The 12,548-nt window shown below is 46.3% G+C and overlaps 1 protein-coding gene across 12 annotated transcripts in view; it reads left to right on the top strand.

Annotated features, from left to right (window-relative positions):
* VPS13D (vacuolar protein sorting 13 homolog D) overlaps nt 1-12,548 on the top strand; it is a 225,281-nt gene that overhangs the window by 151,769 nt on the left and 60,964 nt on the right. Inside the window, exons 65-66 of one of the 12 annotated variants that reach the window (XM_074377401.1) lie at nt 9,210-9,324; nt 11,434-11,518. The exons of 9 other annotated variants lie outside the window; for them this stretch is intronic. In XM_074377401.1, the coding sequence (XP_074233502.1) occupies nt 9,210-9,287 (78 nt within the window). In that variant the 3' untranslated portion in view covers nt 9,288-9,324; nt 11,434-11,518. Of the gene's footprint in view, nt 1-9,209; nt 9,325-11,433; nt 11,520-12,548 lie in introns of those variants that run through there. 2 more of the 12 variants (XM_074377402.1, XM_074377403.1) reach the window with 2 other exon arrangements.

The raw sequence follows: 12,548 nt of genomic DNA, 5'->3' as shown, positions 1-12,548 counted from the left end.
ATGGCAGAAAATAAGCTCATTCTCTCCAGTAGCCCTTTTCTTTCCTTGCTCACCTCCCTTACTCTGTAGTACAGCCTTCCCAGTTTTGTAGAGGTGTTCATGTCTCTACATTCTGCTAGCACGTTGGCTTTCAGATGCTTAGTGGTACCAGTGCTGCAGTTAAGAAGATGGAGAATGCTGGGGACAGTGTGCTGTTTCTGAGGGTTTTATGGTAGTTCTATTAACCTCATCTGTGGTTTGCTTTCTGGAGGAAAGGAGACAATTAACTTACTAACACTGTCATTCCTTGTTGTAATATTCCTTTGTATTTGTCTTGATTTTTAGTTATTGATGAAGCATATATTCGTCTCTAATCCCTTCTGTAAGTCTGAAAGCAGGCAGGTGGTTATTACCACCACCACCACCATCATAAAGAAACCAAGGCCCAATGGAAGTAAATCACTTGTGCAAGACGGCCAGAGAGTGGTAAAGCTTTGGGCTTCTTCCCTGGTCTCTGAATTCTAGAACATTGCTGGACAGTACTTCTTGAATCTTACCTGAGACTCTAGAAACTGACATCTCTACAGAAGACTTGGGTTTTCCATCGTTGGTGTTGTGTGAGCTGTGTTAATGTGCCTTCCAGGCAGAGTGGGTTTCAGAGAACACAGGTGGAGAAAAAATGTATCTTTCCCTTTTAGAGATGTATTGAATCATTCATTCACCATGGTGCGGTTTATGTGAAATATTTGGGATATTCTCACAAACAGGAAGTGTGAGAATAGTTCTTAGAGCAGTTTTTTTGTGGAGTGGAGGTGGTAGGAGAAAAATGTAAGCTTCTATCAGGGCTTTACATAAAGTAATTTCTACATTGTTGGAGGTGAGTGGAAATAAGAGAGACCGTGGAAGGAAAAAGGAAGGCCCTTCCAGAAGGGATGAGAGTCTGGCTTTGCCTGGGCTTTCCTCGTGGCCCGATGACGGCGTGTCCTGGCCTGACTCTTCAGGGAGGCTCAGTGGGGACTTGGAGGCCCAGTTGGTCAGTGAATAGTGGCAGAGACACTGCACATTTAGGTCAAACAGGCAAATAAATGGGAGCGATAGCTTCTCGTTTCTTTTCTGTTAAATACCAGTAGGGAAGCCCTCCTGTGCTATTTGTAAGAACAAGAAAATTTCCTACTTAGGCACATGAGGAGGGTGGAAATGAGCTTAAAAACTAGGAGCCAAATGAGGAAAGTCAAGAAAAGGGACGAGAAGGTGGCAGAAAGCTGGCCGTCGGGCCATTTTCTGTTTCCCCAGTGGTGCTCGTTCTCTCCTTGCCTTTGTACTTCCCCTCATAGCTTTGCTTCTGTTGGGAACGCCCTTCTCCCCATCTCTGGCCTAATGGCTCCGGGTGTGTGAGGTCCAGTCCAGTGCACTATAAGATTCTCCCCGCTCGGAATTCCCAGGGCACTTTGCGCTTTCTTTAAGACGGTGACCATAGTTTTCCTTGGAAAGTAACAACCATTTGTACACGTCTCTCAAACATCCATTTAGCATTGTCAGTTAGGTGCTAGGTCCTGTGGCAAATAGGAAAGTAAGACTTAAAAAACCCCCTTTTTTTTTTTTTCAGGGATATGGAACCAGGTAAGGCAGATGAGAAGTAAGCAAGTGTATTACAGAGAGAGTGAGTCTTGCGGCTGGGATCTGTGCAAAGTATTTGCAGTTTGGTGAGATAAGTGCTGTGAGGGCCAAGGGGAAAGAACACTTTATTCTGTCCCTCAAGTATAAGATCGACTTGAGACGAAATGTGTGATGGATTTGTCTGTTTATCCCTTTGCATCTTGGAGTAGACCTAAAGCTCCTGGAAGGCAGAGATCTTATCTGTTGTCAATTGTTGCCTCGTCGTAAATGTTAGTTGTAAGAGTGGAGGTGGTCCCGGTGGTGCCCTTGTGGGCTCTTCCCTTATCGGGCATAGCATTTTCACATGGTGTACATTTGACTAATAGTCATTAAATGTGAAATACCTCCTGGATTTTTAAATGATCTATTTTATGGTTTTTATGTGGAATAAACAAACTTTGGAAACATTTCTTTATGACTTTCCTCTCAGACATATCTGTAAGCTGACTGAGATGCACAGTCATGCTCTATGTATAGAAATGCAGAGAGGAAAATGCTGCTGACTTTCAGGATCCTGTTTCTTCCCCTCTGCTCCCCATCACTCAGGTCTCAGTTACTGACCTGGATGGAAGGAGGCCAGGTGGGCATTATTGGATCAGGCCCAGGCTCTGCAAGGTGGCAGGAAGCCTTGGGAAACTGTCACAGCGGAAACCCCAGTCCCTCTTAATCAAATGAATTAAAATAATATTTATGGGCAATATCTGTTTGCTTTATTAAAGGAAAATGTCTAAGTAAACATTTCCTGCAGGCTATTGAATGTATCTAACAACACATTGGTTCGGAAGCAATGACTTTCAGTGCTTTCACTGCAATGAAAATTAAGCAGAGCGTGCTTCCAAAAACAGCCCATTGTTTCAGCTTTGTTGCCTTTGTTATGTTTCAAAGCAGGGTATTTTGGCCAGATGGATTATTTTCTCTTTATTGGTAACTTGGAAACTGGCAAGGATGATGCCAAAGTTGGTTGTAAAAGGGCTGCTAATAGCTCCTTGTAGTTTTATAGAAATTTAACCTTTGTAATCCTGTTATTGTTTGATCTTCACAAACACATGGTAAAGAGTACAAGTATTATCATTGCCACTTGACAGAAGAAGAAATTGAGTCACAGCAGAGGTCATTGACTCGTGGAGGGTCAACAGGGAGTGTGCAGAAGAGGATGAGGACTCGGGGCTCCTTTCTGGCCCCAGACTCTTTCTCATAGACCACATTGCTGCTCTAGAAAGCACCCTTTCCCCCTCGGGAATTAAAGCACTTTCGCGTCTGTGAGATGACTTAACCTTGCGACATCCCTATGGGGCCAGCAGAGCAGGTGATGGGAAATTCAGTCACACAGGTTGAATGGCTTTTGCCAGAATCATGCAGCCAGTGTTGGCACCAGTGGTTGGTGTCCAGGCCTCACAGCTCTAAGCCCTCTTCTCCTCCTGCCAGACTAAGTCTCCTCAGCTGAGGGCTGGAGGAGCTTTCCGATGTGGGGAGACAGCTATGGAAAAATCTTACTTCCAAGAGAGAGGGCCTCACTTTGCTGGCCTCCATGCTCAGGAGTGTGAATGATCCGTTTTAAGCATCTCAATCGGATGTGCAGATTTCTCGTCATAGGATCACTGAGAAACAAAGCAAAAGGGGCAAAGCCAGGTCGATCTTATCAGCCTGCTTCTGGGCACACTCCCCACCTGTTTGGATTTTATGTTCAGTGGCGTCAGCCAGTGAAGTTGGTGGGATTGCTGCGGTGCGGTTATTTACAAATCAGATGGCAAGACAACTTGAGATGCCTCAGTGAGTAAGTTAAAGAGAGAGAGAAATTCTTAGGACTAAACACAACAAAGAATTCGCCACTTGTTTCTCTAAAACATTTATAACAGAGCAGTGAACGATGTCTAGCCTCAGTTTTTTTAAAAAAATGAATTCTAGGAAAAGCCTCGTTTGAATAATGTTTCATATGGTAACTTAACTCTCTCACCTCTCCCCTTCCATCAAAGCCCATTGTGAATTCTTCCGGAGAAAGATCTCAAACTAAAACTCTTCTCACTCTTTCCATATGAACATGGCAGAGCCAGCTCTTCCCAGGTTTGGGCCCTCAACACAGCCTCTGATACTCTCGTAGAAACTCGTAGGACGCAGATCTGGGAAGGAATTTGAAGATCAGCTTTTGACCCTTTCAAGTTACAGATGCAGAAATTGAGACCAGTAAGGTTCTCACAGCTCTTTAGCCGCAGGGCCTGCTCTAAAACTCCGGCCTTCTGGCTACAAATCTGGTATTGTCTGTGAGACAGGGTCAGCAACTGAGCACCTGCTTCCTGTCCTTTTTGGAGGGAGAGAAAGGTAGTGGGGCCAGAGCCCTGATGCTGTGTCCATTTTCTCAGCATTCTTTCTGTTGATTTTATCTGTTTATCCGTCTGTCTCCACACTAGACTGAGCTCCTGGAGGACCAGGGACTAAGTCACAGTCATCTTGGTATTTTTAGCCCCAAGCACTGTGCAGGGTATGGAGAAGGCCCTCGAGGGGTTATTGAACCAAAACCGATTTTTTTTGTCTAAAGGTCAGCTCACCTGAATGGGAGGGAAATTAGGCTCCTTTGAAGGACCTCACCTCACTAGTCCTTCACCTATGCCTCATCCAACCAGTAAACCCCTGCAAAACTGCCCCTCACCTGAAAACAAAACAAGACCCCCCCGTCCCCCCCAAATAAATAGGGAACCCCTCCATAATTAGATTTAGAGGGCAATTGTTGAGATGAGATAGAGATAAAACTTTGATAGACACATCTTTGTAATGCCAAAATGAGTGTGACTCTGTTGGTTAAATGAATTTTTAAAGTTTCTCCGTATGCTTCTGTGTTTATCTGCATTATTAATTATGATCATTGTCATTGGGTTCCCTCTAAAGTTCTGAGTTAAGAGAGAGAGAAAAGGGAGCCTCCAGGACTACTAAGTCTACCCTAGGGAGGGAACGGCCGCTTGCCATCCCCCACGGTGAGCCCCACGGCCGCCAGGTTCTGGGTCTACAGCTGGCCAGCCCGGAAGAACTTGCTTATAAGAACACTTTGGCTTGAACTTGTGCCTCTTCTGAATCCTCCTTCAGAAAGGCACTCACTGTGCGGCCCCTGGCTGCTGTGAGCACGATGACCTGCACGCTGACCCTGCGGGTGACGCAGTTCCCCAGCCAGCCCCCTTCCTCTCCTGCATGTCTGAGCGGGATGTGGGCGAGTGGCGAGCTGGGGGTGGGGGGCAGGCTCCCCCTCTCCTAGCAGGGGTGGCGGGTCAGCCTGGGTCGGGGCTGCGTCCTCTGCACTAGAGGAGAGGCCTGAAACCTTCGCTTTTTGCCTTTTTACTTTAATCTGGAATACTCTTAACAAGACAGCCGACCAAATGGTGCCTGAGTCCTGACCCTTTGTCGGGCCAGCTGCAGTCCCTGTCTTTCCGACTGAAAGTCTTCATTGGGGTCCAAGCCCTCAGTCGTACTGTGGAGCCCTTCCACTTGCTGGTTGGAGCAAGATTGCAAAGAGTTAACGCTTTTGCTTTTTCGGAAAGTTATCTGTGAAGAGTATTAGTTGTTTAATAAAGCGTGCCTGCCCTCCCGATGAACCCGCCAGTGACTCTGCAGCTGGGGTCATTCCAAGTTCACGCGGTGGACTTTTGACTGCCTTCTGTGTCTGTGAAAACAGTCGGCAGCTCCTGCGGGGATCATTCATTCAGGCCTGTAACACAAAACTATTGCCAATGGGCACCTGCTGGGGCGGCTTCCCAGGAGGGCTGGGGGGGAAGAGACCAAACTTCAGGCATCTGCGGAGATAAGGGCAGCAGGGGGGCCGCTCGGAGCCTGCTAATCGCGCTGCACTTAGACCCCACTGCCCGGCCCGCGGGCTGGTGTCAGGATGTATTAGGGATCCCCGGTCCCGATAGGATGTGAGCTAATTAAAGGCCTTTTACAAAGAGGAGGGGAGTGGGAGAGTGTGTGAGGAGAAGAGGAGGAGGAAGGCGGTTTTGGAGCACATTCCCCAAATTTCTACCACATTCTTTATTCCTGTCTCTTATCCCTCAGAGCAGAAGAGAACAAATTAAAAAGTCTGAACATTTGGTTACTTCTAATCTTAAATCTTAATCCATTCTGCCTGATACTGTAATGCTTTTAGCTGCTGTTTCTATGGGATTACATATACCATCAAAGATCTTTTGCCACATTTCCCCTGGAGACATCCTACTCTTGAAATACTGTAGGTCGACTGCTTGAATCCTGCCCTTTCCCCCAAGTCTGGCTCGTCTGGGCAGTGAGTACCTGCTGTGGCATGTTCCAGGTCTTCCCCTTTTCCTTGGGAAGTCCGCTTGCCAGCTGTAGGGAGTACTGCTGGGAAGATTACGCAAATTAATTAACTATAAATTATATAAAGTAGTAAGAGCAGCAAATGCTCTCATTAAATTTTAGGTGGGGGGTTGGTGTTATGGTTTGAAATGTCAGGGCATCCACCATCTTGAAAATGTTGCTGGGTACTAGCATAATAATTCATTTTGTAGTCACACTCACTTCAGAAAAAAGTCACCTGAAAATGTTCAGTTTACCTGCTGTTTTGTTTATCTGGCTTATATATCCCTCCCTCCGGCAACAAGCAGTAGATTAATGTATTTATAGACCTAGGGTCCTTTTAAGTCTGTTATTTTCTTAATCTGCCTGGTAATGATACATTTCTTGAAAGCAGTATTGTTCACACGCAGACCCAAGCCTTTATTATATCGCTTCTGATACATTTCACACAAACTTGACTGTGTGCAGAGAGGCATTTAGATTAGTCTTGTACTACATGGTAACAATCTGAGGAAATTCCAATCAGAAGCCAGCAACCTGTTTCCTTGGTTGAGGACTGCTGGTGTATCTGGCTTTGTCTGTGTTCTGATAAGCAGTAACCACAATGTTAATTTTGTATTTCCTTGCCTTTTGTCTCACATAATCTGTTCTCAGAACTGGCCAGGAGCTTGTTCAATGTCATGCAACTCTTGAAATAGTGGGGTAATTAAATTGACCGTGTGGAATATGTTAGTGTATTCTTACCGTAAGTGTTAAAACTTTAATTCCATCAACCTCGATTCCTCAGTGTTGCTGTAAATATGAGGTAGACGCAATGCAGATTGCACAGGTGAGGGGAGTTTTAAATTTGAGCTAGTAGTTGAATGGGTATCTTTAAAATTGCTGCTAGCTAATATTTACTGACTGCTTCACCGTGTACCAGGTACTGTTCAGAGTCTTCACACGAATGGACTTGTTTACACATGAGGACATCGAAGCTCAGAGAAATTGCATAACTTGCCCAAGGCTGTGAAGAGAGCTGGGCTGGGAACCAGGTTCTCTGACTCAGAACCTACCCTCCTGGCCCCGCCCAGTGCAAAAGTCGCACCCTGTTCAGTGGGCTTCGTTCATGGGCACGTCTACAGTGTCGTATTTGCAGGAATTAACCACATACAGCTACTTTCTCAAGGTGGTGCTGAGATTTTGAATCACCACTTAAAGTCCTTTCCTGTAGGACCCTCTGTTGTGTGGTTAGTTCTTTTGTAGGTGTTACACCATCCAGCCACAGTGTGGCTGAGAACCAGAAAATACTCTAACCCCATCGGAGACACTTATTGAAGGCATTTTAACATTGTTCCAAGCCCCACACCCAGAGCTGGCTAAATATAGACCTACACAACCAAAAGCATACCCTCATATGAGCAAATCTATTATTTGTTATGCCTACACAGTAAGTTCACAACTGTCTGAACAACTGAAAATGCCAGGCTCTTGTGTGAAACACAGGGGAGAGAAACATGAATAAAACAAAGTCTTCCCCCTTCTGGGTCATGGCCCAGCACAGGAGAAGGTCCCATAAATAAATATGTGCGTGGAAGTCTTCAGGTGCCAGGACGGACGTCTGTGCGGGGCCGGGGCGGAGGGTGGGGAGGGGTGGGGATAACGGTGGGGCGGACCTTTGTACCTGGGAAGGAAGGCCCTCGCCCAATTCTTGATGTCAAGGAGATGTTTACCATGTGGCCAGGAAATGGTGGGCACAGGAGGGCACGCAGGGGCAGCCCAAGCAGGAGGGGCTAAGGGAGGTGGAGCAGCGGCCTTGGGGAGGTGGCTCAGTGGCACCAGTGCTGAGGCTACAGGCTACTAGGACCAGAAAGCACGCCACTCCATCAACCAGTTTATTCGGGAAAAGACTGGTCTGCCATTTTACATCCCTTTGTTTCCCCTTCCTCTTCCCTTACTGATTATAAGTGAATTTCAAGGGGTAGAGTCCTCACTGAATTTGTCACTTTTGAAGCCTAGTATCGTTGTCATGATAGGACCATAATCTGCATACATATAATGTTAACTGTTAATGTTTTGCAAGTATTATTATGTACGTGGGTAGAGTATTTGCACCTTTGAGGCAGGGGTGGGTCAAAACAAAATCAACAGGCCCTACCCCATCTGGAAAAAGAATGCAAACTTGACTTGCTTTTTATATAATCAGAGCTAAAACCAAATCATAGCCCGTTCGTTCACAGCAGGTAGATTGCAAATCCAGCCAAGCCATTCTTTCTGGTCAGAGTGACTCTGTCCAGTGCTAAGTCATGGACTGCCTCCGGCATTTCCAGTTAATCTAGTATCTCCATTTAGACGTAGCAGAAAAGCAACCTCCCCGAAGCCCAGACAAACAAACTCAGGGTCCTTGTTAAAGGAAGAAGGCGTTTAGACCTCAGTTAAAACAGCTGGGCTAGAGAGGCAGGAAGAGGGGAGGTCATGGGCACTTTTCTTCAATCATGCTTTTCTGCATAATTTAGAGCGCGACAGATGGAATGTTTGTCATTGACCCCAAACCATGTTTTGGGAAGTTAACTTATCTGACCCCGTTTGATCAGTCCTTTAAGCTGTTTCGCCATTTTCTTTAGACAAAGCTGCACAGACATGGCCTCAGTTTGAGAGGGAAGAGCGCAGTATATACAGGAATGTATTCCCCCAACTTTGCCCTGCTCCCAGCCACTCCAATCAGTAGGTTTTTCCTCTGAGAATCCCTCCTTTCCTGTTTCCACTCAAGGCAAATAACCGTGACTAAATTTTGATTTGGAATTTTAGTTTTTCATGTGGGATTCAAAGGGGACTTTTATCTTGAGGTAGGAATGGCTACTGTTTCTCCACTGGTGTTCAGATTAAGGCTACATAGGTCCCCTGTTGACGCCTTGGAACTCTGTGCCTTAGTGTTTTCCCTACGCTCAAAGTTATGGTGCTGGATGGAGTCTGCCCCAGCTCTTGGGGTGGGAGAAGGATTGGGTCCCTTGACTCTCAAGATTGAACTTAGGTTGGGCTGCTTGGCAAATATGGTAAAGAAGAGATTCCTTGAGTAAAACCTGATAAAATGTCCATCATGAATGGAATCTCCTGTCCCTCTCCCAGCTCACCTTGGGGCCTGCTCTGTGGTGGTTTGACCACCCAGAGCTTGAGCATTTGTGAGTTGCCACTTGTGTCCTGGTGGACTCAGTGGACTGAGTCACGGTCATAGGACTTGGAGAAATTTATATGTGACATGGAATACTGTTTCTTTAAAATTTCCCTGTGTTCTTACCACATAGTCTATTGCCCTTTTCCATGGAGCCTTTATGTTTGATGGGGAAACATGGTTCTGCATCCATCACTCACTGACCATGTGAAGTCCATGTTGGCATCTCACCCCCTCATCTCAAACAGGTAAATAATTAGTGGATGAGAAGTGTTCCATCTTTTGGTGGAAGTTAACCAGTGTTGGGGTGTTAGCACCATAGAGCCAGCTGCTGAATATATTCTCATCAGACATTTTTCTCTGCAAATATCTCCTAGCTCTAGCATAGCCTACTCACCCCATTTTGGATGCCTGTGTTCTGAATCGGCACCGAAAGTTTTAAATGTAAAGTGTTAATGTTTTGATTATTTCCTGTGTGCCCGACACAATGCTAGGCACTTTATACCTTTTTAACCCGTCTTCCAGCTGCTCAGATACCTTGGAGTCATCCTTGACTCAGCACATCCTGTCAGCTGTACCATCTGGGAACATCCCCCTCCTGCCCGCCCGCTGCTTCCCCACCATCCCAGTGCTCATCCCCACCCCGTTTATTGTAGCGACTTCTGCGTCCACCCTTCCCTCCCCACATCTCACAGCGGCGCTCAGTACAGCAAATGTCACTTCTTCTACTCAGCCCCCTCCTGTGGCTTCCCACTTCACTCTGCATAGAAAATTTAAGTCTGTGCAGTGATTTATAAGGGGCACGTGGTCTGGCCCCTCCCCGTACCTTTCTGACCCCGTCTCTTACCCATGTGGCACTCCCCACCTCACTCAGCTCCATCACTCCAGCCTGCTTGCTGTTGCTCAGCCCTCTGCCTCAAAACTGCCGCCTCAGTGCCTCTGCACCCGCAGTTCTCTGCCTAGAGTGGTCTGTAACCACGTGGTTTTCGCCTGCATTTTCTGTATCCAAACATCACTTTGTCATGAGGCTCTTCCTGGTGCCCCTCCCCATCTAAAATCGCACCCCCCTCTAGCAGCACCTCTTATCCTCCCTCCTTGCTTTGTTTCTCACTTAACATTTACTACTGCTTTCATTTTATGTGTGTGTATTATTTATGGTCTGTGCAACTAGAATATAAATCCCAAGAGGGCCACAAGGTTGGTCTGTTTTTTCACTGCTGCATCCCCAGTCCTTAGAACAGTGCTTGGCACATAGTTGATCCAAAGTAAGCTTTTGTTGATAGGAAGGGAGAAATGAAAGGAGGAAGGAACAGACTGACCCCAGGAGTTAGGCATGATCTCAGTTTACAGATAGGACTCTGAGAAGCTGCCTAGAATCACAGAGGCAGTAAATGAAGCCAGAATTTGAACCCAAATGTGTGACTCCAGAACTCCTCTGGTTTCCTCTCCTGTTTTCCTCTGGGTGTCTCTGCCTGACTTGTGGCTGTCATAAATATAGACTCTGTGAATTGCGTGCACAGATACAGCAATATGCACACATTAAAATGTCTGAAAGAGAATGCTTAGCCAGAATCTCTTGGTCTCCTTGATACCCTCTGGCACTTAATATATAGAACAGATAAAAAATGATCAGCACAGTTCTTAACCAGATGCAACATGAGATTCAACATGAGAAAAGTTACTAGCACACAGAGCTGCGGGGGTGAAAAAGAGCACATTTTTGGAAACACAGACTTTCTAGTCAAACTGGTGAGCGGTCTTTGTGGTCATTTATCCCCAGAGCTCCTGTGGGTTCAGTCTGGGTTCATGCGGGGGAGCAGCACCTGTCAGTCCCCGAGGTGGCACTGTCACGTGCCCATCCATACCCTGTGCCAGGCCCTGTCCCTGCCCCACGGATACAAAGGACAAGACAGTCACAGAACTGAGTGTGCCTTCAGCAAGCTTCTCTCTGCTTTGAACTTAAAGGGCTCCTTTCAGTGAATTCCTAGAATGTTTATTTTTTTTCCTCCAAAGGAGCAGTCTCCTAATTTTATTTTCTCATCTTGTTCTGTGAAGTTCTGAAGTTCATTTGGCACTCTTCTTTTGCCAGCATAGGAAGTTGAAGGCACTTATCTGAAGACTAAGAAACATCCAAGGCAGTGAATCCCTGTTTTCTTGTCTCTCTGACCCTTGCGTAGACTTAAAAGCCGCCGTTAAGGTTCAGGAGCCTCTGGAAGACTCCGTTCTTGTCCATCTGTAAAGCCACAGGCACGATGTGAAAAGACATGGTAATGGTTCCATCCATCTCAGGGAGTTCTTTCTGTCTTGTTTCTCATCTTTTGCCTTGGACTTCAGATGGTTTTTATTTTCTTCTCTAGATGCTGCCTCTTAAGGATACAGCCTTAAGCTCGTGTTAACACCTGCGGCCCAGGAACATACCTGAACTCCTGCTGATCTGGGAGAGGTGCTAAGAAATTAGTCCTCAACTGCTGCTAAATATGTTCCCCTGTGGTTCCAGTTATGTCCAAACTTAAGGGTATTGAGGGACACCATTAGATCTGTGTTATTTGTTATAGGTACATGCCTTCAGAACCTTTGTTTAACAGAAAAAGAGACAGTGGTGGCAACAAGTGTACAGCACTCTTTTAGAAGATAGGACCACAGAGGGAGGAAAATGGATGAATAATAACTTGAAGGGACGGGAAAGTTAAAGGAAGACATTTTTAAGATTGAACAGATTCAATTGTATTTGTCAGGCTGAAAGAAGAGGCAAGAAAGAGCGAAGATACAAGAGAAGAGATGCTTGATTTAGTGATACCCATGACAGGGTCATTTTTATCTACCTACCTACCTACCTATCTATCTATCTATCTGTCTGTCTATCTGTCTGTCTCAGACGTGCTAGGGGTTGAACCCAGGACCTCGTGTAAGCATGTGCTCTACCACTGAGCTATACCCTCACCCCAAGACAGGGTCTTATGAGAGCACAGAGGAAGGGTCTAGATTTAGGAAATGGTCAGCCCACTTACTCAATTTAAGGTGAAGGAGGAGAAAAGAGGGGGTTTTCTCCTTAGTTAAGTAGAATCTGTTGTTTCTGTATAGTGGGAATGGGGTTAGGTGTTAATGAGTTGAAAAGGAATGCAAAGCAGATCTTTCGCTCTAACAGTGTTCCAGGCACTGTCTAGGTGGCAGTGGTGCAAAGATGACCAGACTTCAGTGGCTCCGTGTCCCGGGAGCATGCAGTCTGAGCCTTTTAGCATTGCCTGCTGCAGCCCGTCTAGCCTCATGAGGAAACCGGATACAGCTTGCTTACCTGACAATCAGATACCCATACTAATAAAGCTCCACTCAGAAGGGGAACAGGAGAGGTCACCCTGCAGGTTGTATGCGGGGACAGGCAAGGGCGCATACGCGCTGCCGACCTGGAGCTGAACCCTCGTGGACTTGGAGCCACTCCTGATGGGTGGGGGGCGATAAGAGTAGCAGGGATGGG

The sequence above is a fragment of the Camelus bactrianus genome, chromosome 13 (assembly GCF_048773025.1).
Source record: "Camelus bactrianus isolate YW-2024 breed Bactrian camel chromosome 13, ASM4877302v1, whole genome shotgun sequence".
Lineage (NCBI taxonomy): Eukaryota > Metazoa > Chordata > Mammalia > Artiodactyla > Camelidae > Camelus > Camelus bactrianus.
This window is presented reverse-complemented; position numbering and strand designations above follow the sequence as displayed.